The sequence below is a fragment of the Blastocystis hominis genome (assembly GCF_000151665.1).
Source record: "Blastocystis hominis, Singapore isolate B (sub-type 7) whole genome shotgun sequence assembly, scaffold_22".
In the NCBI taxonomy this organism is placed as follows: domain Eukaryota; class Bigyra; order Opalinata; family Blastocystidae; genus Blastocystis; species Blastocystis hominis.
Window position 1 is genome coordinate 19,532 of NW_013171830.1, and position 23,002 is coordinate 42,533.

At 48.6% G+C, this 23,002-nt stretch overlaps 8 protein-coding genes; 3 read left to right on the top strand and 5 right to left on the bottom strand.

The window, feature by feature from the left end:
- Positions 1-2,604: 2,604 nt before the first annotated feature.
- GSBLH_T00002923001 (uncharacterized protein) lies at positions 2,605-4,260 on the bottom strand (the record flags this gene model as incomplete). The annotated part of the gene is made up of 2 exons (XM_013041551.1): positions 2,605-3,210; positions 3,244-4,260. 2 exons carry the CDS (start codon positions 4,258-4,260, stop codon positions 2,605-2,607), a joined length of 1,623 nt encoding a protein of 540 aa, XP_012897005.1.
- Positions 4,261-4,505: 245 nt separating this feature from the next.
- On the bottom strand, positions 4,506-5,796 carry GSBLH_T00002924001 (Iron-containing alcohol dehydrogenase; the record flags this gene model as incomplete). XM_013041552.1 has 4 exons in its annotated part: positions 4,506-4,592; positions 4,626-5,085; positions 5,123-5,324; positions 5,356-5,796. 4 exons carry the CDS (start codon positions 5,794-5,796, stop codon positions 4,508-4,510), a joined length of 1,188 nt encoding a protein of 395 aa, XP_012897006.1. The 3' UTR covers positions 4,506-4,507.
- A 1,268-nt stretch (positions 5,797-7,064) lies between these two features.
- GSBLH_T00002925001 (uncharacterized protein) lies at positions 7,065-9,266 on the bottom strand (the record flags this gene model as incomplete). XM_013041553.1 has 6 exons in its annotated part: positions 7,065-7,881; positions 7,912-8,147; positions 8,178-8,706; positions 8,737-8,804; positions 8,835-9,128; positions 9,161-9,266. 6 exons carry the CDS (start codon positions 9,264-9,266, stop codon positions 7,072-7,074), a joined length of 2,043 nt encoding a protein of 680 aa, XP_012897007.1. The 3' UTR covers positions 7,065-7,071.
- Positions 9,267-10,930: 1,664 nt separating this feature from the next.
- On the top strand, positions 10,931-14,953 carry GSBLH_T00002926001 (uncharacterized protein; the record flags this gene model as incomplete). The annotated part of the gene is made up of 2 exons (XM_013041554.1): positions 10,931-13,080; positions 14,878-14,953. 2 exons carry the CDS (start codon positions 10,931-10,933, stop codon positions 14,951-14,953), a joined length of 2,226 nt encoding a protein of 741 aa, XP_012897008.1.
- A 49-nt stretch (positions 14,954-15,002) lies between these two features.
- On the bottom strand, positions 15,003-15,865 carry GSBLH_T00002927001 (uncharacterized protein). XM_013041555.1 has 4 exons: positions 15,816-15,865; positions 15,613-15,783; positions 15,535-15,580; positions 15,003-15,504 (listed from the first exon to the last, which is right to left on the bottom strand). The coding sequence occupies exons 1-4, from the start codon at positions 15,852-15,854 to the stop codon at positions 15,008-15,010; spliced, it is 753 nt and encodes a 250-aa protein (XP_012897009.1). The 5' UTR covers positions 15,855-15,865; the 3' UTR covers positions 15,003-15,007.
- Positions 15,866-16,138: 273 nt separating this feature from the next.
- Positions 16,139-18,815, top strand: GSBLH_T00002928001 (uncharacterized protein). XM_013041556.1 has 16 exons: positions 16,139-16,179; positions 16,213-16,272; positions 16,303-16,364; positions 16,395-16,604; positions 16,639-16,761; positions 16,792-16,945; positions 16,980-17,167; positions 17,200-17,344; positions 17,374-17,469; positions 17,499-17,576; positions 17,607-17,699; positions 17,730-17,843; positions 17,877-18,011; positions 18,042-18,128; positions 18,158-18,577; positions 18,608-18,815. The coding sequence occupies exons 1-16, from the start codon at positions 16,150-16,152 to the stop codon at positions 18,782-18,784; spliced, it is 2,172 nt and encodes a 723-aa protein (XP_012897010.1). The 5' UTR covers positions 16,139-16,149; the 3' UTR covers positions 18,785-18,815.
- Positions 18,816-18,893: 78 nt separating this feature from the next.
- Positions 18,894-19,668, top strand: GSBLH_T00006537001 (uncharacterized protein; the record flags this gene model as incomplete). Its single annotated transcript, XM_013041557.1, has 5 exons — positions 18,894-18,974; positions 19,008-19,152; positions 19,183-19,348; positions 19,387-19,581; positions 19,632-19,668. 5 exons carry the CDS (start codon positions 18,894-18,896, stop codon positions 19,666-19,668), a joined length of 624 nt encoding a protein of 207 aa, XP_012897011.1.
- A 1,420-nt stretch (positions 19,669-21,088) lies between these two features.
- On the bottom strand, positions 21,089-22,191 carry GSBLH_T00002929001 (uncharacterized protein; the record flags this gene model as incomplete). XM_013041558.1 has 2 exons in its annotated part: positions 21,787-22,191; positions 21,089-21,754 (listed from the first exon to the last, which is right to left on the bottom strand). The coding sequence occupies exons 1-2, from the start codon at positions 22,087-22,089 to the stop codon at positions 21,089-21,091; spliced, it is 969 nt and encodes a 322-aa protein (XP_012897012.1). The 5' UTR covers positions 22,090-22,191.
- Between the last annotated feature and the right edge of the window lie 811 nt (positions 22,192-23,002).

The window sequence follows — 23,002 nt, forward strand, 5'->3', positions numbered from 1 at the left end:
GCGCGCAGCACCTTCTCCAAAAACTCCGACTGCGTCACCGCGATGTTCCCGTTCAGCTCGCGCGTGCTGCCGTCCTTCGCCGTCGCCTCCACGTAGGCAGCGAGCTCCTTGATGCTCTCCGCGCGGTGAAGCAGCGACGCGTAGTCCTACCGATCATCCTTTTCTTTCTTTTCGCGCCTACCGCGTTGAGAACGTTGAACAAATCGACGAGCTGGTTCTGCTGCAGCACCTGCGGAATCGTCTGCACCAGCAGCTCCAGAAGAAGCTGCCGCGGGTAGGCGCTGATGGGCTGCTTCTCGACGACCCACTCGCCGTTGACGTACATCGGAACCACCGATCGGCGCCGCAGCAGGAAGCGGACATTGTCGATGGTGGAGACGGACCGCATGGTGAGAAGCAGCCGCATCACCAGCATCGCGTGATGGTTCGAATCGATCATCACGTTGTTCGGCAGATAGTGAATGCCCTCGTCATACAGCGACTCGCTCAGCCGCTCCACCTCGCTCACTTCGCTCACCGCCGTCACCGGAAGCTCTCCATGATACGCATACGGATCGTCCGCCGCGCGGCCCTGCTCGAACCGAATCCGCAGCGGGCGTTTCTCCTCACGGAGCAGCTGCAGGACGGAGGCGAAGGTGTTTCCGACGACGAAATGGTCGTTGATGTGGGTGATGTACGATCCGACCTCCACCTGGGAGCGCAGCATCGGACTGATCGTGTCCGTGTAGCCCTTCACGAACGCGGAGCTGTCCAGACAGCCGTGCACGCGGCCGTCCAGCGCGTTCATGAACAATCTGCCGTCGAATCGACCCGCCATGCCCACCTTGAGAACGTGCTCTCCAGCTCCAAGCCGATCGACGCGCTCGAAATCGTGACCTCGTAGCTGCGGTAGGGAAGCGACGGCTCTTCGATGAAGCGGAACGACGGGTCCTCGATCGCCTTCTGGATCTCCGCCTTCTGGTACACCTCGTTCGAGGAGAGGATCAGCTCCAGCTTCGACACCGCGTTCTTCGTCACCGCGGGGAGCGACATGTTGCTCGCCGCGTCGAACGGAACGTCCGCGATGTCCACGCAGAACGACACTTGCGACACTTTGTAGTGCACCATCAGCAGGTTATCGCTCGTCGACAGAACCGCGGGACCCGTCTGCGGCCTACGATGGTCAGGGAAACGAAACGAGGCGCACAGAGCGACGGTGTTGTAGTACTTGAACTCGTTCTCGCGATTGCTGAACGCGAAAACGTACAGAAACCCGCGCTGCTGGCAGTACTGGATCAGATACGTCGCGCGATAAAACGTGGAAACCATCGTGGTCGTGTGGTCGGGAGTGATGTTCAGCGACAAGGACTGGAGTCTCTGGCGTCAAGAGGGAGTCGAAAGAGGACCGTAACGACCAGCTCGCGGACGGTGTAGACGTAAACGCGGCCGCTTCCCGTCTCCGAAGCGATGACCAGCTGGTTGAGGTGATTGCACCACAGCTGCGAGACGTTCAGCTTGATGCTCTTGATCTGGGGGTGAGGGGAGGGAGGAAGAGAGAGAAACCAGGTAAAAGGACTTCACTGAGACTTCGTAGAAGGTCAGCGACTTGTTGGTTGCGACCACCAAAATGGGACAGTACACCTTCTGCTTTTTAACCTCCCCTCGAGTGTGGATCCACACGGTGCCATTCGGAATGATGGATTCCTTTGATTTGGTCGTGATCTTCACGCAATTATGTCTACAGCTCGCAAAATAGAAACAACCCTACTTCGGATCGACGAGGTTGTAGATTTCAACCAAAGTGGGGCTGCGAACAATCGAAATAAAGCGACGGTCATTGGAAAAACTTACGGAGAGAATAGGTCCCTGAGGAATGAAGGTAATTGGGGTCGACAGCTTCACAGGAAGCAATGTCAAATCGCTCAGTGTCTGAAAGAACATTCTACAACAATCAGCCCGATCTCCTCAAAATAATACATTGGCTGCTCTTTGTGTACGTGGACGAGAATGTTTGAATTTTCATCGTAATAAATCTACGACTCACCACCCAATTCTTATTCCCCACATCAAACGCTTCGCTATTGATCTTGAGATAATAAGGAGATAATATTGTTTGTCTAGAATATACAGAACTCATAGAATATCAATAGGAACTGAGATATTTGAATCACTCTATTTGATGAAGATATTTGGGCTTTTTTTGGAATTGCTAACAAAGTGGAAAAAGCATCAGAAGATACAAGATCACAGGAAAGAAGGTTAGATATGTGGAATACTACGTGGTTGTACATATTGCTAAGAAATAGAGAGACAGGTAGAATACTATTATTGAATCGTTCTGTATGGAATAATAAATGAAATGATATGCATTATAAATTTGGAATATCAGGGTATACTTATAATATCCTATTTATTGATGTGAACCAAAAAGGAAAAATACCAGCTATTTCTGTCAAATCGTTTAAGTGATCATTATTGTTTTTGTAGGAGCTACACATATCAAAATATGTAATGTAGCAAAGTAGCAGGGCTTTAGATTTGAGAGCAATTAAGATATAATTGTAAATCACATCTAAATAAAGAGAATATTTAAAAGAATGTATTTTTCGGGTTATGGTGTGATATTTATGTAAGACTAAAGTAAACACAATAATCATTTTCATACAGTACGTCAGCTTTTTCGTCCAGCAATACTCTGTTGAATGCAAAATCCTTACAAATCACTTGAAGTGTTCCTCCAACTTCCAATTTCAAACGTAGTGTTAACTGTTGTTGTCCTCTAGGTCGTCTACAGTCTTCTGGATTTATAAACTGCCAAGACTCGACCTCTGTACATTTCTCAATATCAACCAATTCTTGTCCCTCATCATCTTCACATTGATAAACACTGATATTAATTCTTTCAGGATAGTCATCGCAATTACAAAACATTTTCTCTGAGGAAGTACAAGGAATAGCCGTTCCTTTGCTTAGGATAATTGCCACTTGGTCATTTCCAGATTTTAGTCCATAAGAAATTGCAATAGGCTCTGTCATGCTCATTTTTGCATTTTTATCGTTCATAATGCACGCTAATTCATAAGCTCCTTGAGAAACACAGGTTATTGGATCGATTTTCTCAAATCGTTTTCGTTTAAATTGCTCCTTAAATAGTAACTGACGGAAAACCACCAATTGAGAAGAACCTCCAACTAATAGAATGTGTGGCAGTAAACCTGGCATTTGACTTGGCTTCCTTGTAATGTACTTAAGAGGCTTTAGTACTGCAGATTCCATGCAATTCATAATTGCTTCAGTTACTTTCCTAAATGGAAGTGTAATGACCTCAACCTCAGTAGTTAGGTAGGATACATCGATTTCGTATGTAAGGTGTTCATTCTTCCTTAAAAAGGCTTCATAATTGTCATCATCTGTAGTCTTCATATTGACTTCAATCTTGACATCTTCACAAATGTTCCTTAGTCTTGCCAGTTTTCGTGCCGTTCCTCTCTTTGACTTGTCGATTACAACACCATAATCATTCCTCAATTTAGCTAAAACAAGATCCATTATTGCATTATCTATATCATTTCCTCCTAGGCATGGATTTCCAGCGTTATCTTCAACCCTAAATTGATTATTTCCCAAATATCGGATCACAGAAAAGTCTAAAGTGCCGCCTCCAAAATCAACTACAAACACATTGGTGTCTTTTTTTAACGTAGGAAAGAGTTCTTTCACTGTAGTTTTACACCATGATAATCCTGCAGCTGTTGGCTCAGTGATCATTTTGTCGATTTTTAAACCTGCTTTCTCTGCAGCTTGACGAATTGCCTTCACTTGATGATCAAGGAAATTAGCTGGCCTTGTTACATAAGCTTTGGCAAATGTTCGTTCACAAATAGCTTCGGCACTTGCTTTTATCCACTTAAATAATTCGCAGGCAACATCTATGCAACTTACCATTCTCGATCCATCTTCACTCACAACGAAATATGGATAACCATCATCTCCACGAACAACATCACAACCAAATATATCCTTCTTTTCTAACTTCAAATATTCGTCATATCTTAAACCAATTAACCGTTTTACACACGAAACTACAAAATGACCAGGTTTACCCATATTAAGTTTTGCCAGTTTTCCTACTTTCACTCCCTTGTCAGTATAATCAACAAATGAAGGAAATAAGAACTCCCCTGAGTCTTGGTTATTCCATAACTGTACTCTATTATTGTTATTGAATGCACATGCAGTAGAATTGGTAGTTCCAAAATCAATTGCCAGAATGTCTTCCATTTTCAAAACGCGAGAAATATTGAAAAGTCACAAAGCGATTGTCTCAGTTTAATTACCATTCTGTTAAAAGTCTTATGTTATTCAAAATACACTAAAATACATTATAATACAAAGTCAGGCAATTACTTACTAAACTATTATTATACACAAACACTTTTGAAACGAACCAAGAATAACAAACACATTTTACCAATATGTAAATAATACAATACAATACAATACAATATGTTTGGCACAAACAATCAAATTAATAACTATCCAAAATCAGTTGACGAGCCACATGAGCATCAACATTTCCTAACTCACCCAAATGAGTATCATTCTCCAAGAATCTACATGTAAAAACTATTTCGATTTCAGCCTACTTCTTTTCAACTTCTTCTACCCATTTACGATCTCCAGTCGGATCATATGCAGAAATATGAGTCGGAACCTTCATATCCTTTTCATAGAAATCGACAATTGCATCGATTGTCTTGTTTGCAATTTCGTCATCGTCACTTCCTTCCAGATTGAACACACGTCGACCCATCTGAGCCAATTTCTCTTTCTTTGATTCGAAATTGAATCGAAGCAAACGAGGTTGAATACAAGCCAAAGTACGACCATGATCAATTCCCAAATAGACAGTCAATTCATGAGCAACGAAATGGGTTGCCCAATCTTCTTCAACTCCTTGAGCAATCCAACCATTCAGAGCTTGAGTCGAAGCCCACATTATATTCGAACGAGCCACATAACTCATCGGATCTTTCATTACCAATCGTCCATTATCAATGAGAACCTTCAATAATGCTTCAGAATATCGATCCTGAACATCAGCATCTCCAAAATGATTAACAATCACAACCATAATAAATACTTTGACAGCTCGTGATGTATTGTTCACATACATGAACAAATGAATCAACAACACCATTCGTAGTTTGTCTTTCTGGAAGAGACATGGTTGTGAGAGGATCCAAAATCGCAAATTTGGGAAGCAACAAATCATTGGAAATGGGATGCTTAATCTTCAAAGCACGACGGGAAATCACTCCATGAATATTGCTTTCTGATCCAGTCTATATATAAATACCATAGAGAACAACAAACAGCAGGAAGAGTCAAAACAATACCAATGGGAAGGGCATCAGTGATGGTATATGCAGTTTGCAGAACCAGATCCCATGGATCGTTGGTTTTATCCCACTTACTAGCAGCAGCAATAAGCTTTGTACCATCAGCAACAGAACCTCCTCCAACAGCAAGAAGATATACACGATTTACATCCAATTTCTTGATTTCAGCCACAGCTTTCATCAAAGTATCAAAGTCAGGGTTCGCTTCAATTCCACCAAACTCATGAACTTCATATCCCTTTAGAGCAGTCATAACTTGATCATAAGTTCCGTTACGCTTTATGCTGCCTCCTCCATATGTCATATAAACAATACGATCCTTCGGAATCAGAGTGGGAAGTTGAGCGATCTGTCCTTTTCCAAAGACAATACGAGTAGTATTAGCAAAGTTGAAATTGTTAACAGCCTTCATCATATTATGTAAAATAGATAAGTATCCAAGGAATGAATGAATGAATAAATAAATAATGAGGAAACAAGAGAAAGACAAATCTTTTCAAGAAAATTCAAGGAAATTTCTTGGCGAATATCAATCCTAATATACTTAGGAAAATCATGGTTTTAGGTTGTCCGTTATTTTCGAAATCTCGCGGTTTTCAGTGCTATATGGTTGATCAAATCGAATAACAACCAATAGTTGATTTGCGCTTTTGCCTAAGTAAACCAAAGCAATCATATCACTTGATTGTGAATGTTGCAGAGTTTTGTTTGGGCACTGTATACAATTGTTTCGACTTGTTTTTACATTCCATTCTTTGACTATTTGACATTTTGTATTTGGTCATTGGTCTTCATTATTATACCAAGTTGTACAGAATCACAAGGAGTAATATTTACCGAATCTTAAAAGTGCACCTTCCGTGTTTTAGCCCTTCATTAATTCCTTTCTACTAATATTGATTATTGTCGTTAATTGATGTTGAATAGTATCCATTCTGTAAACTTTACATGTGTTTTGAGTCTTTCTGTTGAAACACTTTGATATGATGCGTACTTGTCTTTTCAATGTATGTATTCTACTAAACAATATTCAAAAGTAACAATTTCAGCTTTCTTATTGAGTACGGACTTCGCTGATCTGCTTTGAGTTTCCTTCTATTTCTAAGCTTAAATCCTTTCGAATAGCAAGATTCTCATTTTGTACTGAAAAGGCTCATTTTTTGTCATATCATAGAAACAAACTCAATGGAAGACGTAAGACGTCCAAGTTACTACAAATCGTATGAAAGAAAGCCTCAGACGGTTGAAGATGAAGCGCCTAACCTTTACAGTATCATCTCGTTGTTTGTCTCTTAAACGCTACATATATATATATATTTCTTGATTTGCTGATTCGATCTCACAAAATAGTCTCGTTTACTTGGGTGGCTAAGTCTCTTTACTGGAGTGGCTTCTCTAACGTGGATGAAATTGGTCTCTGTAGATAAGTTCAACATTCTCGTGACGTTGGGGTAAGTATTGTCTGTGAATCCTGTCTGTTTAGTTTTGCTTTTATGTCGATGCTGTCTTCCTATGTGAAAACGTATTTTGAATCGATGAAGAAATGAGGATTGCTGTTTGTTCCGAGTAATGGAGTAGTTCTCTCACTCCTGTTCTCCACTCTCTATTTTCCGCATTTGTAACACTCATTTCATCTCACTCACTCCCACCCACACCTTGATTGGCCATTACAACAAACAATGCATCCCCATTATTCCTCCTTCACACTCACTTGAGGGTACTTCTCCAGCAGATCTTCCCACACCGTTCTCTCCTTGACGATATCGTTCACCACCACGGCCACATCCTCGATAGGCAATCGCACCTGCTTCATCGAGTCTCTTTCTCTCAGGGTGACGGTGTTGAACAGCTCGCTCTTTTCGTCGACCGTCTCGAAGTCGATCGTCACAGCGAACGGGATTCCGATCTCATCGGCACGCGCATAGCGTCGTCCGATCGACGCCGAGGAAGCATCGGTCTTGAAGGCCAGCGCGTAGGAGCGAAGCGACGCTCCGATGCGATCCACGATGGGCGTGAATTGTTCGGAGTTGTTGATGGGCATCACGGAGCACTTGAACGCCGCCACCGTCGGCTTGAACGCCATCACGTTTCGCTTCTCCTCTCCCTCGCGGACATAGAACGCGTGCTCCAGGATGGAGTAGATCAGTCTGCCCACTCCGAAGGACGGCTCCACCACCGAGGGGATGAACTTCTCCTCGTGGATCTTCAGCACCGTCGGCTTGAACGTCACCATCTCGGGCGTGATGGTGTACTTGGCGCCGTTCGCGCAGGGGCCGATCTCCGCGGAGCCCGTCGCCGCCAGACTGTCCGCCAGCTTCTGGCACTCCTCCGGCTGCTCCTCGCCCAGCGTCTTCAGATAGTCCTTGACGATCGCCTGCTCCTTCTTGAAGGCCACGCCGATCGCGCGGCTGTTGAACGTCGGAGCCAGCACGTTCTTCTCGATCGGGACGTCGTGCTTCACCGAGGCCGTCATCTCCACCTTCGTGGCGTCGCTGTGCATCTACCGCTCACGCCACGCCGCCTCGTCCACCTTCAGATCGAAGCACGCGCGGTCGGCAATGCCCACGCACTCCGTCCATCCGTAGGAGAGCTTGATTTCGCAGTCCCAGCAGTCCGACGCGTAGTGCGCCATCTCCGTCAGCAGGTGCTGGCGGAACCGCATCTTCTCCGGATCGATTCCCACGCGCTTCAGGAACAGATACGTGCGCGCCATGAAGTATCCCAGCGTTTCGTTGTTCACGATTCCCGCGGCCACGGCCTCGCCCACTAGCCCTCAGTCCCCGCTCCCTCGCCCACGCGTCATCGTCAGCAGCTTGCCGTCGCCCTGCTGGTGGCTCCGCGAGAACAGCGGCAGCACCAGATGGGCCACCGAGGCGAACTTCGGGTGTCGCTTATCGCTCGGGTTGCAGAAGTGCTCGATCTCCGCCATCGGGAACTCGCGCACGCGCAGCAGCCCCGCGCGCGGAGAGATCTCGTTGCGGAACCCCGTGCCCACCTGCGCCGCCGCGAACGGGAACTTGCGTCCGTTGAAGTTCAGCAGGCGGCGGAAGTTCATGAACATGCCCTGCGCGGTCTCGGGGCGGAGGAAGCCCTGCATCGTGCCCTCCGGACCGATCTGCGTCCCGAACATCAGGTTGAACGGGAACGGGTGCGTCAGCGGATTCCCCGTCGCCAGAGCCACCACGCCGTACTTCGCGAACAGAGCGTCCAGCTCGTCCGCAGAGTACGCGTCCGCCTGGATGCGGATGTGCTCCAACTCCAAACGCTGATCGCTCGTCAGAGTCACGTCCTTCAGCAGCTCGTCCATCTTCGCCTCCAGCAGCTTCTACGCCTCACCGGTGCAAAGAAACAAAACGTCAGCACGGTAGCACTCGCCCGTCTTGCTGTCCTTCACCATCAGGTCGGTGAACTTGTCCACGTGGCCTGCAAATCAGATCGCTACGAAGCACCCACCGGAAGTCTTCAAAGCACAGTAGGGAGTCAGGTTGGTGCACTCCACTTCCAACATGTCCTCCTCCAGAATGAAGTGCTGCTTCCACAGATTGATAAAGTTGCTCTTCAGAGAGCAGGTGATCGGACCAAAATCGTATAAACCTGCCACTCCTCCATAAATCTCGAACGAAGGGACTACAAACATCTTCTGGAGCAGCACATCGTCGAACGTAGCCTTGTCAAAGGTCTCCTCGGGCTCCTGCTTCTTCACCTCCGCTTCCAGCTGGGCTTTCAATTCCTGCAGCTTCTTGACAGCTAAAAGTGACAAAAATGATCAAAAAACGTACCAGCAGTGACTTCTTCCTGAGTCGCTCCATCCTTCTTGAGTTGTCTCACAACTCCTCCCTGCTTTACAACAGCGGCACGAAGTCCGTCAAGGTCAATAGGCTCCATTATAATGGTTTCTTCTTATAAAATATGGATAAAAAGAAAGACGCGAAAAACGGGAATAACCGCAAAAAGACCAATGAATTAGGGGACTGATGGGCTTTGTTTTTGCAGTAGCTCTGCGCTCCTTCTTTCTTTACCGTTGACTTGATCGGTTTCTTTTGGGGAAGGGTATGGAGATAAGTACTAGTAATATGAGCTTGTTCGCTCTTAGTCAAGTGAATTGATTGCGTAGAAGACAATCAGATGTGGCAGAAAGCCCTGCTCCGGGGAATACATCCTCAGCTGACATAGAGGAAGCAACAAGGTTAACAGATGAGCAAATTCAGCATGTACAGTCTTTGGTTGAATATGACTGTTAGAGAATTCTTCAAATTCAGTATGGTAAGAATACAGAAGGGTATTGGCGCTGGCAAATGCTCGCTGCAAGGCACTGTTTTCTTGTGAATTTGTAATTTAGAGATCCATATATTGCTGAATCTGTTGTAGCCCCCGACCCATTTGATCCCGTTAGTAAACGACGATTTGATGGTCGAGTGAAGAAGTGGAGGAGATGTCTACACAGATTTGACCCTCAGAATGAGGAGGAGAGAAGGGAGCTTGAAGATTGGCTAATGCTGCGAAATGTCTATTTGTGTAATGTATATTGTTTTAAGGACTTCTGATATTCCACTGAACCGTCTTGAATAGTATTTTTCAATACTTTGAGTTTGTTTTTTGCAAATCCAAATAGCGTGGCTATTTTTCTGGTCATTTTCACATTCGATATGCTGCAGAGAGCGGGAGTGTTTGCATGTTCTGCCTTCGGAACTGGAAAGCTGTAGGGATCATTCTCCCAAGTGAGCTCTAGAGTCTTCTCGAGATCCTTTTACAATAAGATTGTAGTCAATGGCATGTCGATCGTTATGAGTAGAGTCAGCCTATTCTTAATTTAGAAAAGGTAAAGTCGATTTACATTGCCTATGGTGGTTTATCGGAAGGTGCTACAGGAACAAGGTGGATTATATTATGATAATTGTTATTCATAGGGAGTTTGCAGCACAAATTACTGGAAGAAAGGTATTTGTATCCATAGTATTTGATGTAGGTGAAAGCAAGTAACCCCAAAGCAACTGTGACTGTGGAAGTGGATAATGAGCTCGTGTATCCGAAAATCTCGATTGAGTACTGTAAGTTGGTTCGAAGCCTTATTGACTCGTTAGTTAATGGAAGAAAAACGGAAATGAGCCCGACTAATATGTCGTTTAAGCAAATTCTACACACAATTCAAGATGAACTCCGTGAAGTGGACCTGGAAGCCGACAAGGAGAACTATGACAAATTTCGAAAAATGCAGCAGGATTATATTCTTGGAGGAATCAAGAAATGGGAGCAGAAGCATCTCGCTATGATCAAAGAATTAGAGAAACAGTAAAGGTTATTTAGCATCTCTGTTTGTTGATAAACTCCTTGTATTTTGAGAAATACCGCCATCCCAAAACTCGAGGCGGTTTCCGATTATTAGTTTCTATATTAAAATTCGCGGGTTCTTCTTTCTGATTCCCGCCATTTGCCTCCCTTTTTCTGGCGCGATATTTCAAATTGCATTCAAAAAATATTTCCACATAAGGTAGGATCCTTTGGGAGACAATGTGAAGTTGTATCTCACGTTATTTAGATATCCTCGGAACATGAATTGTAATCTCTGTTTCAAATTGGACGAAGAGTTTCTGGATAAATATAAGACGATTCAGCCTCCTTTTGGATATGCGCCTCTGGGTGAAATGGTGTATCGTCGTACCTACTCTAGAAAACTGGAGGATGGAACCAACGAAGACTGGTGGCAGACTGTCCGTCGTGTAGTGGAAGGAACCTATTCATTGCAGAAGGAACACATTCAAGCTTTCCACCTGGGTTGGGATGATGAGCATGGTCAACGATCGGCTCAAGAGATGTACGATTTGATGTTCAATATGAAATTCCTGCCTCCTGGTCGTGGTTTGTGGGCTATGGGTACTGCGATCGTCCACAAGAAGAATCTGTCTGCTGCTTTGAACAACTGTGCCTTCGTGTCTACGGAGGATATTGTGAACAACCCAACGCGTCCCTTCGAGTTTTTGATGGATGCGTCGATGCTGGGAGTGGGTGTGGGTTTCGATACGAAGGGACGCGACACGCTGCCGGTGCTGGGTCCGAAGGAGGGAGAGAAGTTCACCTATGTGATCGATGATTCGCGCGAAGGATGGGTGAGCTCCGTGTCGTTGCTGCTGAAGGCGTACTTTGGCGTGAACGGAGTTCAGCAGCCGGACGTGGAGTTCGACTACTCGGTGATTCGTCCCGAGGGCGAGCCGTTGAAGACGTTCGGCGGAGTGAGCAGCGGTCCGCGTCCTCTGCGCGAGCTGCACTGCAGCATCCGCGAGGTGCTGAACAAGCGGATTGGTTCGCGCTTGGACACGACGGGGATCGTGGATCTGTTCAATCTGATCGGGAAGTGCGTGGTCTCCGGGAATGTGCGTCGCTCGGCGGAGATCGCGTTCGGCGAGGCGGACGACGAGACGTTTTTGGACCTGAAGGACTACTCGAAGCATCCGGAGCGCATGGCGTACGGCTGGTCGTCGAACAACTCGGTGTTCGCGCGTGTGGGAATGGACTACTCGGAGGTGGCGAGCCGTCTGCGCGTGAACGGCGAGCCGGGTCTGGCGTGGCTGGAGAACATGCAGCGGTTCGGGCGCATGGCGGACGGTCCGAACAACAAGGACTGGCGCGTGAAGGGCGGGAACCCGTGCCTGGAGCAGTCGCTGGAGTCATACGAGCTGTGCTGCCTGGTGGAGACGTTCCCCGCGCGGCACGCGACGAAGGAGGAGTACCTGCGGACGCTGAAGTTCGCGTACCTGTACGCGAAGACGGTGACGCTGCGCATGACGCACTGGCCGGAGACGAACCGCGTGATGCTGCGGAACCGGCGGATCGGGTGCTCGGTGAGCGGCGTGGCGGACTTCCTGGGGAAGCACAGCCTGGAGGAGCTGCGGCAGTGGCTGGACGAGGGCTACGCGACGGTGCAGCACTGGGACGAGGTGTACAGCAACTGGTTCTGCATCCCGCGGTCGATCAAGACGACCTCGGTGAAGCCGTCGGGGACGGTGTCGCTGCTGGCGGGCTCCACGCCGGGCATGCACTTCCCGGAGAGCCGGATCTACATCCGGCGCATGCGCATGGGGAAGAACGACCCGCTGGTGGCGCCGCTGCGGCGCGCGGGGTACAGCGTGGTGCCGGCGATCGGGCAGGAAGAGACGACGGTGGTGGTGGAGGTGCCGGTGAAGCTGCCCGCGAACGTGCGCGTGCAGAGCGAGGTGTCGATGTTCGAGCAGCTGTCGCTGGCGGCGTTCCTGCAGCGGTACTGGGCGGATAACCAGGTGTCGTGCACGGTGACGTTCGACCCGGAGAGCGAGGGACCGCACATCGCGCAGATGCTGCAGTACTTCCAGTACCAGCTGAAGGGAGTGTCCATGTTCCCCAAGCAGGACTACTCCAAGTATCCCCAGCTGCCCTACGAGGCCATCTCCGAGGAGGTCTACAACGAAATGACGCGCGATTTGAAGCCCATCGAGTTCGTGGATCGCAGCAAGCCCGCCGTCGTCAAGGCGAAGCCCACGCAGTTCTCCCCGATCAAGCTGACGCAGAAGAACAAGTTCATGATTCTTCCGAGCAAGAAGAGCTCGGCGAGAAGAGTGTTGTTCGCGCAGGAGAATGAAAATGAGGGAGAGGAGGAGGAGGAGGAACAGGGAGTGGGACAGATGTTCCCCGATGCTGTGTCCTTCTGCACGAATGACCACTGCCAGTTGTAAGGAATCTACCATATATACTCTATATATCAATATATAAATCGAAGGTTTTGTAATTTAGTTTCAATGAAGGAATGTTTGTTGGGACAATTCGTTTACAATTCTGAGTGGATTGCATGCTTTCTCGGGGTCTTGTTTCAAAGACTCAGAATTGCATTCGATGTCTTCCAATAAGCTGTAGAGCTTGGCGATCTCCTTCGGTTTTTTCGTTCACCTTTCGTTCACTCTATTTGGCTAGAGCTTCGTTTTCTACAGTGAAAAAGCGGAGTAATAACACGTTCCAGACGATTTCTGCAACCACCGACTACTCATTGATTCAAGTGGATCCGCAGAAATACACTACATGTGAACTTTGTTCCCTGTTGAGAGAGAGGGACATTTCCATTCCTGATGTAGATTTCGCTAGAAATCATTATCATTAGATTGACAATATATGTTTGGCTCTATCTGGAAGAAGAGATATTGTTCCCGAGGTAGGTTGACCGATTTCGTTTGAAACGGTAGCAAGTGGAGATTGCAACGCGAAGTCTGTATCGAATAAACTATTACAAGCAGTTGATCCATTTTGTTCGAATCATAGCGGCTCGCTTTGTACTTTTCTTCTTTTTTTCTTATTGCAGCCTTCTATCCGTCTAACGGCGCATACATGTGAGATGGCCATGGAGTCTATAATCGGTTCAAAGCAGTACGATCTACTGGATCTGATGTGGAATCTGGTAGATCACAATCTCCGTAGTCACTGGAGTATTCTAGGTACCTTATGCTTCCTCTTTTGAATGGAAGGTCCGTACTGTCATTGTCTATTGGCAGATCGTCGTATGACGGATGCTCGTCCGTATCTGGATCGATTACAACGAGAGCAGTACTCCATTTCTGCTGCGAATTGTCACATTTTGCAAGGATTGTATAGTGGGCACTACTACTACGAGTGTCTCCATTTCTTCAAAGGGTTAATTGAAATGGATTCGTCCGGCCAGCTGCTTGGGAAGCCTACCAGTGTCCACACTGCGCTGAAAGCTGCCTATCAGTTGAAGGAGTATCAATCTGTGCTAGAGATATTCGACCTGATGCAGAAACGAGAAATGCGAATGGTTCGTCCCGTGGTGTTTATGGTATCAGAGGTATTGAACAGAATCGATTGCTTCCAAGTAGATATACGAAAAGGGCGATTTCTGGAAGCTGGATTATAACCGAAAGATCGGAATTCTGCGCGAGAATGGAATTATTCCGACAGATCAGCAGTGAGAATCGGGATGGGACCTGAGAGATAGACAGTTGCAGCTGCTGGCTCAGTCGCGATTACCTCAGTACTTAAAGGGGAGCGAGATATTGGAGGCATTTAGTCGAGCGAAGAACGAATCGCAAGTGGTGGTGAATGAAAAGGGGGACTATTGTAAGGATGCTGGTTAGAACGTGACATGTAGTCGTTTCTCTTGAGAAGTACCATGATACGCACCGTCGATTGCGGTTGTTTGGTGTGTTGGAGAGCATTGCGGGACAGAAGGAAAAGGAGAAGGAAAAGGAAAAGGAAAAGGAAAAGGAAAAGGAAAAGGAAAAGGAAAAGGAAAAGGAAAAGGAAAAGGAAAAGGAAAAGAAGAAGGAAAAGAAGAAGGAAAAGAAGAAGGAAAAGAAGAAGAACTCGAAAAAGCGACTGATCGTGCAGACGGTGGAAAATGACCCTATTCTTCGTCGCTTCCTCGAGATGGAATTGTTCCCATCCATTCAGTTTCAGCAGCAAGTATAGGTTACTTCAACTCGTTTTGATTAGAATCGCCACATCAAAATCCCTGTGAAAGCAATCGAGAATTGGAAATCCCATCGCAACGATCCCGTTCTCTAGTCAATCAGCCCAGTTTATTTTTTTTGTTTTAGTTGAGAGCGTGTTCTCCCAGATTGCCTTGCTTGTTCCATCAAACAAATCAATGCTTAGCAGTTAATGATCTGCACGAAATCGGGCTTCAGAGAAGCTCCACCCACCAGGAATCCATCGATATCCTCCTTCTTGATGAGATCAGCGCAGTTCTTGGTAGAAACGGATCCTCCGTAGATAATGCGCACGTTCTCAGCCACAGCAGGGCTCACAGCCGAAGCCATGTAAGCACGAATCTGAGCGTGGGTCTCCTCAGCCACATCGGGGGTGGCAGTCTTTCCAGTGCCAATAGCCCACACAGGCTCGTAGGCAATCACGATGTTCTCCCAGTCCTTCTCCTCCAGAACATCCACGACCGCCTGCAGCTGAGCCTTGCACACATCCATGGTCTTGCCGCTCTCTCTGTCCTCGAGCAGCTCACCGATGCAGAGAATCACCTTCACGCCGTTAGCAAGGGCGATCTTGGTCTTCTCAGCAATCAGCTCGTCCGACTCAGCAGCCACGGTGTGGCGGCGCTCGCTGTGACCCAGGAGAGTCCAGTTCACACCGAAGTCTATGCATCAAGACAAGATAAGAAACAAACCCTTGAGCATGGGAGCAGAAAGCTCACCGGTGAAGGCACCATAACCCTATCAATTACGAAAGGCGTGCGCTTTCCTACGTTCACCTTCCAGATGTTCTGAGCAGAAACCTCAATCTCCTTTCTCAGGAGGTTCTTGGCGAGGGAGATGTGCAGGGCAGTAGGGGCAATCACAATATCACGGTCCGTCTTGAGATCGCCAGCAGCATTGAAGGCGTTGATAAGCTCAGTCAGGGACGACACAGTTCCGTTCTAGAGCTAAGAATTCCCCTCTCTCTGCCTACGCATTTCCAGTTTCCACCAATGAAGAGTCTACGAGGCATTCTAATCAAGTTCTAAAATATGTATGAGGGACTCGTTCGTACTGTTACGTCATTTGCCTTCATGATGATCAAGACGCACCCACACTGTACTGACGCGCGTCGTCCCGCAGAGAGTCCCTGATTTCGGAGTGCCTACTCACAGGCAGTTTCATTGTATACATTCGTTTCAAAGCGAATCTTGTATTTGGTTGTATTGTATAGAATATTAATACTAGTAGGTGTTTATATTTTATAATTGGGTTATACTCACCTTGTAATTTAGTTATCTCCATTACTGGTTCACTAAATTTTGAAAATGGCAGAATTTAATGAGAAATCTTTCAAGGTTTTTATTTGAATGGGGGCGAATAATCGATAGTTGAAACAGCAAGAAGAGGTTCAGAATTCACCTCAGGCTGGTATTCACAGGTGTGAGAAAGTAGACGCTATTTTCGTTTGTAATCAATAGCCTATCGGTCAAATTGGAGTTCAGGAGAGATCTCCAGTTTGCTGGTCTCCCGATGGAAATCAGTATTCTTTGCCTTCATCTTTAAATTCTAGGCTGTGCTATGTCAATGCTACTCATGGTCTGATCATTTGCGAGATTGATAAAGCCTCCTCTCATTTCGTTCAAAAGATGATCTTGACCGGCCATCATCATACGGTTCGCGCTTTACTTTACCACCCTACCCAGGATCTCATTGTATCTTCTGGTTCGGAGGGAGTGTTTGTGTGGGATCTGCAGAGTGCTACTTGTATCAAGGAAATTAAGTTTGCCTTTTCTCTCTGTTTCTCTACCTCTTAGCGAGACCACTGACAAGCTTGCCAACGAGGGTGAAGTGACTTGCTTATGTTGGTTGTACAATGGAACCATTCTTGCTACCGGAGGCCGCGATTCGACCATTCGTCTCTGGGACGTGAGTGGCAAGTAGGTCCGTCTCTTGGCATGGACTCCTAGTTTCCGTTATCTTGAGACCATCTCTGCCCACAAGAGCAGTGTGAATACGATGGTGTTCTGCGAGTCGCACGATTACTTGGTCACTGCTGGTCGCGACAGCTCGATCAATCTATGGGGCACGTCTTCTCTGTCTCCGGAGAATCTCTACAAGCGCGTAGGACGGATCCGAAAGGCGAGATGATGCCCAGCTTGATAACCAAGGCATAGTCTGTCCGCTGCTCGCTTCGATGGACGGCCATTTGGGAGACGTGAGTATTCTCGCCATCTCGGAAGACGGCGAGTACATCTTCAGCGGCGCTCGCGACAACTCGATTCGTGTGTGGAGCTTCAATGCGCGCAAGTGCATTCGAGAGATCAAGGATCAAAACAACATGATGTGGGTCGCTCGCAGCGCGGCGTGATGGATAGGAGCACCCACAAGGGAGACATTTCCGGCCTGTTCGCCTGCGGCTCGATGTCGCATCTGGTGTCGACCTCGATGGACGGATCGATCCATGTCTACAAACTGGGGTCCATGGCGGTCACGAACTCGCTGGACGATGATATGAGCGCCGTAACCATCGAGATGGCCGTTGAGACTAGCTTTCCCTGGACGAACTCCTCAAAGGCTTCAGTGACGATCAGAACGTTGCGGTGGCCGCGAACGATCAGCTTGTGGCGATCTTCAAGATCTTCACGGTTTGGTTGGAGCCTGTCTGTGAGAGTAGAGCAAGGGAATCGCCTGTGCGTCGATGCCTTCCAACATGCAGTACATCGCGGTCAGCAGCGGCGGCAATTGCATCCGCGTATTGATCGAGCGCCGGTTTTGATTCTAGATCTACAGCATCTCCATCCCCGAGCTGCAGCTGCTTCATCTCCAAGAGTTCATCGGCCATTCCGACTCTGTGAATGGCGTTGCGCCCATCAACGTAGCTCTGCCGCCTCGCTCTCCCTTCTAGGACGACACCATCGTGACGGTTTCCAGTGACTACACGGTCAATGTGTTCAATATCGATAGCGGAGTGCGGCTTATGTCCTTCACCGCGCCCTCTGCGCTCTCCTCTGTGGCCACGGTAAGCGATTCTCTGCACGGCAATCATCGCAAGGCGGACGGCATTATCTTCGCCGCGGGAAAGGACTACGCGATCCACACATACTCCACGGAGTATCTTCGATTCTACGGAGGCATCGAGAAGGAATGCCACGCTGCGAACCGAGAAGTGACCGACGAAATGTTCGATGTAGCGGCGGAACCCGGCGCTGAAGCGTAGCTCTGCCGCTTCGTCGGCCACTCGGGCAAGATCCGATCGATCGCTTTCAACAAAGCATGGGACACGCTGTTCTCCGCTTCGGAGGATGTATGGATGGAGGGGTCGATTCACTCCAGGGAAGCGTGATGGTCCACGTTCTCCCCGAGCTGCAGGTGAAGAGCCTCATGGACGGCGGTGCCGAGCCTCTGGAGGAAGAGTACACGTACAAGATCGAAGACCACACGGGCGTGGTGCTGGACGTCGCTCTCTCCGACGACTTCGGCGACTACTACTACATGGCCAGTGTGGGAAACGACTACACTCTGAACGTCTACCAAATCGATAAAAGGCACCACTCCTTGTTCTCGATCGAGTCTGCGCACGACTGCGTGATTCCCTGCGTCACGTTCGGCCATGCCTCGTCGAACTCCATGATCTTCACCGGTGGCTGGGACCATTTGATCAAGGTCTGGAGCCTGGAGGGAGAGCTAATGAAGGAGCTTCAGGGACACATGGAGCGAATTACCGACCTCTGCGTGAGCGATAATGGAATATATGTAGGGAAGGAGGGATGATGTCGATCGTAGCTGGCGAGTGCGTCGGCAGATAAGACCATCTGCATCTGGAACATTCCGCAGGATTTCAAGCTCGAGAAGGTCTTTGCCTGCTCTGATGAGTGCGAAGCTCTCTGTTTCTTAGGAGACAAGCTTGTGGCTGCGTATCTCACGGGAGTCGTCCGAATCTGGTCCCTGGACGAATCGTAAGAAGTTAGATCCTTTGTAGTGAACGTGTGAATTTGTTTGTTGAAAAAGGCAAATGGCAGAATTCGGGGGTATTTTGTGACTCCATTGTTTGTGCAAATTCTCGATAACCATGAGTGATAATGTGAATGAGATTATGGAGAGAATGGTTCCGGACCTGAGGGATATGGAAGAGAACGGAATCTTCTCTCATGTACGGTTCACTGAGGTGTTCGCTAATGCGTAGGGAGAAATTACATCTATCATTCACAAACGTCGCGGAATGGAATATGCAATGAGCAGCTATTCGAAAACGATCCAGGACTACCTTACTGCGATTCAATATGAAATCAATTTGGAAACACTGCGGAAAATGCGTAAGAATCGTCTAGGTATTCTGTTCCGTTAGTCTTTAAACGTAGGTCTGAGCAAGTACCTGAAGAGCGACAGTAGTGTTGTGAATCGGACCCATTTTATCTTTGAACGGATGATCCGGAGATATAAAAGCGATTTAAATGTTTGGCTAAAGTATGTAGAGTTCTGTGAATCAATCGGTGCAAATGGAAAGTTAGGGACTCTGTTTCCGAGGTAAGCTTTATTCTGGAAGCTGGCTGATTGACGTATAGAATCCTGCAGTTGCACCCTCGAGCCGAAGGAGTTTGGGTGAAAGCAGCCAACTGGGAAATGTCTCAAGGCAATTTTTCGAACGCTCGAAGTGATTTCTCTGCTTTCCGATCACTCATAGCTTTGATGCAGCGCGCAATCCGAATCAATAAGCACAGCCAGCTATTATGGAAAGAGTATTTCCGATTCGAACTGGGGTATGTGAATTTAATCGAAGAGCGTCGTCGTGTTCTCGGTCTCAGTGTAGGCTTTCTCTCGCTGTTTTGATTGCAGTCTCTTCGTGAGCGATTGCTGGGCGATGAAAAGGATAAAACGCTGGAAGAGCTGATGGAGAAGGAACTCTCCGAATCGGAATCACAATCGGAGTCATCATCAAGTCAGAAATCACAAGATGAAAATGATAACGATAACGATAACGATAACGATAACGATAACGATAACGATAACGATAACGATAACGATAACGATGAAGATGTGAACGATTTGGAATTGCTGGAGGATAACGAAGAGTCTTGTGAGAACGAGCGTTCCATCTAATGACTAGCCTCCACTGCAAATCAAGCAGAAGCCAGCGCGAAATCCGCCGAGGAATCAAAGAATCACGAGATGGACGAGATGATTCGCTCGCAATCCGAAGCCTATCAATCCCAATTTCTTCAAGGATCCATTCCCAAAATCATTTTCAAGCACGCTATGAAGGGTTTCCGCTCGATACCGTTTGCTAATTCATAGAATGCGACGATATCCAACTCGCCACGTCGCTTCTTCAAATCAGTTTCGAGCTGGGAAACACCTTCGTCGAGCAATTCATTCTCCAAGATCTCCTCGATAATCACTGGACCGTCTTCTCTTCTCTTCCCTTCCCTCATCCATAGAATCTCTCTCTTTGGAACGTCCTCATTCCCTATCCAGTCTCGCGTGTAATTCATCAGCTTTCCCTCGATTCTTCTTCTTCTTCGGCATCCGACGATGTCGCAAAGCGAAATCGATCCCAATTCGACGAAGCTCTTTTCATGGCGCAGCAGCTCGCGCAGCACGCCGCTTCCGTTTCGATTTGGCTTCCTCTCCACGCTAGAAACTCCTCGCTTCGCCCGATGTCGCCGCTCCTTCCGCGGTTTTCACGCTGTTGATCACCGCTCTGACTGACGCCGCGACGTCTTTGGCGCCTTATGGCGATGTTTCCCCGCTTTATGAAGCGATCGAATCGTTCTTCCGCGAGGCGGAGGCGAAGAAGGAAGTGTCCGAGGAAGTCGTGTTTGCGTTCGTTCGGTTCTACGCCAATCGAGGCCAGATGCAAGAGTGTGTGGCGTGTGTGATGAAGTACTTGGAGTTGCTGACGAGCACCGTCGAAGCCTTCCAAAAGACGATGAATCTTCTGGTTTCTGTGGCCGGAAGGGACATTTCGCTGATTACGGATGCTGCTGGAACGTCGAACGCGAAGGGTGAGAGCGAAGAGGCGAGGTGAGGCGTAGAGTTCATTGCGGATTTGTACGAGAAGGGAATGAGTCGGTTTGCGAACGAGAAAAATCGAGGCGAGCTGCTGAAAGTGGCGGTGCGCTACTTGAAGTTTTTGATTTCGATTCACGAAGCGGACGAAGCGATCGAAGCGCTGTTCCATGTCGTTTTGAAAGGAAGAAATCACCGCTAGAAAGTGTTTTTGATCGCTCCCGAGCTGAACGTTCCCGTGTTCGTTTTGTATCTCTCCTACTGCAACGAGCAGAGCATTTCGCGTCTGCGCTCCGCGGAGGACTTGTAGGATCGTGGCAAGGCTTTGAGCTGCAGTGCGTTGGAGAACGAAGTGCTGATTCCCCTGGGGTCCGAGGTTCTCGGCGAGTGCATCGAGTACGAGAATCGCTGGCTGGCTTCCCTCTCGGACGAGGCAGCCCAGCAAACCAACCAGAAGGAGCAGAAGGAGCAGAAGGAGCAGAAGGAGCAGAGAGAGCGCGATGAGACGGTGAAGCGGATTGAGCGGCTGTACGGCGAACTGGCGAAGCGCTGCTCGCAAGACACGGAGACATGGGTGAAGTATTGGTGGTTCGAGCGAAGCAACGGACAGTTCGAGAAGGCGCAGAAGGTGTACAACCGCGCCATCCATCTCCTACCCGACATCGGAGCGTTCGAAGAGAAGGTGAGCTTGATGAAAAGTCGTCGTCCTTTATGTTGTGTTTGTTCGCAAACAAGCCAAATTATATACTCGTTCCCCTTCGCGAAGAGCAGCAAACTCGTTACTCTGTTCACTATCTGCGTCGTGGGTGTTTCCTGCAGCTGTGCACTCAGCTCCTGCAACCCCTGGAACATTCCAGGCGCCTTCCGCATCGCTTCCTCCACGTCCAGCGGATTCTCGACCTTTCCGGCCAGTTGCACGCAGCTCTACGCCGCTAATCCTCGATCCACTCGCCTACTCGCAGCGTCTGTCGCTCCACCTCGTTCAGATTATCCGCCCACAACTCCACGAGCGTGTGCGCCGGGATTCGAGCGCGCGCCACGTCGTTCTTTCCCATCAGCAAAGCGATCTCCTCCTCCAAATAGCGGAGACAATCATCGGCGCGTCCGCAGCTCAGCAGAATCGAAGCGCATTCGTCGAGTCCTTGCAGCAAGTCCTCCGTTTCCACGCCTTCTTCTTCGCGACGCTGCACCGCTGCGCACGCGTAGAGCGCCGCTTTCTCGAAGTCTCCCGAGTACATCAAGCACTTCGCGTGCTGCATCAGAATCAACGACGAGGTGAGCGGATCGCCGCCGAGCTGCAGGCTTTCCGCGGCCTCGTAGAAATTGTTGGCCTCCGCGAAATACTCCAACGACAGCAGAATCTTTGAATTAAACGGAGTCCATGGACGCTACGTCGGCCACTTCGAGATCCATGCGAGCCAGCGTGGGGTGCGAGCTGCCCAGCACTTCCTTGCAGAGCGACAAGGCGCGGTTGACGTACTCCATGCCGAGCTCGGCGTCCTGCGGCAGCGCGAGCATTCCAACCGAGAAAATGATCCAGGGAAGATAGAAGGAGGTCGAGGCGCAGTAGAAGCTGAGAATGTCGTTGATGTTGGAGATCACGCCGAGCGGATCCTGCCCTGCGTAGAACTGAACGCCCAGGGCGCGGAGATAGAGCGGATCGTAGGGATGCATGATGGCCACGAGCGAGTTCGCGAAGGCGACGGAGGCCTGGAACTCGCGGCGACGCTGCGCGAGAACGGCTTGCTGGAAGTAGGCAGAGGCCAGCAACGGGGACTTGCTGCTCTCGAGAAGAACGGTCGCGTATTGCAGCGACTCCTCGATCTGCTGCTGCACACTCGCTTGGCGGCTGGAGAGCTTGAGCGCGCTAGAGAGTTAGAGAGAGAGACAGAAGAGGAGCGCGTACCATTGGTTGAGGATGAGCGAGGGATCGGTGAAGCTGTTGGGAGGAAGCAGGAGCTTCACTTTGAAGGGAATGCCGTCGATGTGTTGATCGGTGAAGGGATGCGTCTCCGTGAAGAGTAGCTCGTTGCCCGCGCAGTTCAGCTTGAGCCCGCACTGGTATTGGATCGCGCTGAGCAATTCCCAGGGATTGCAGCCGTAGGGAACCAGCTCGGGCACGGAGGGGAACTTGCTGTAGACGGAGGGGAGCAGCGCCTAGCATTGAGGGAG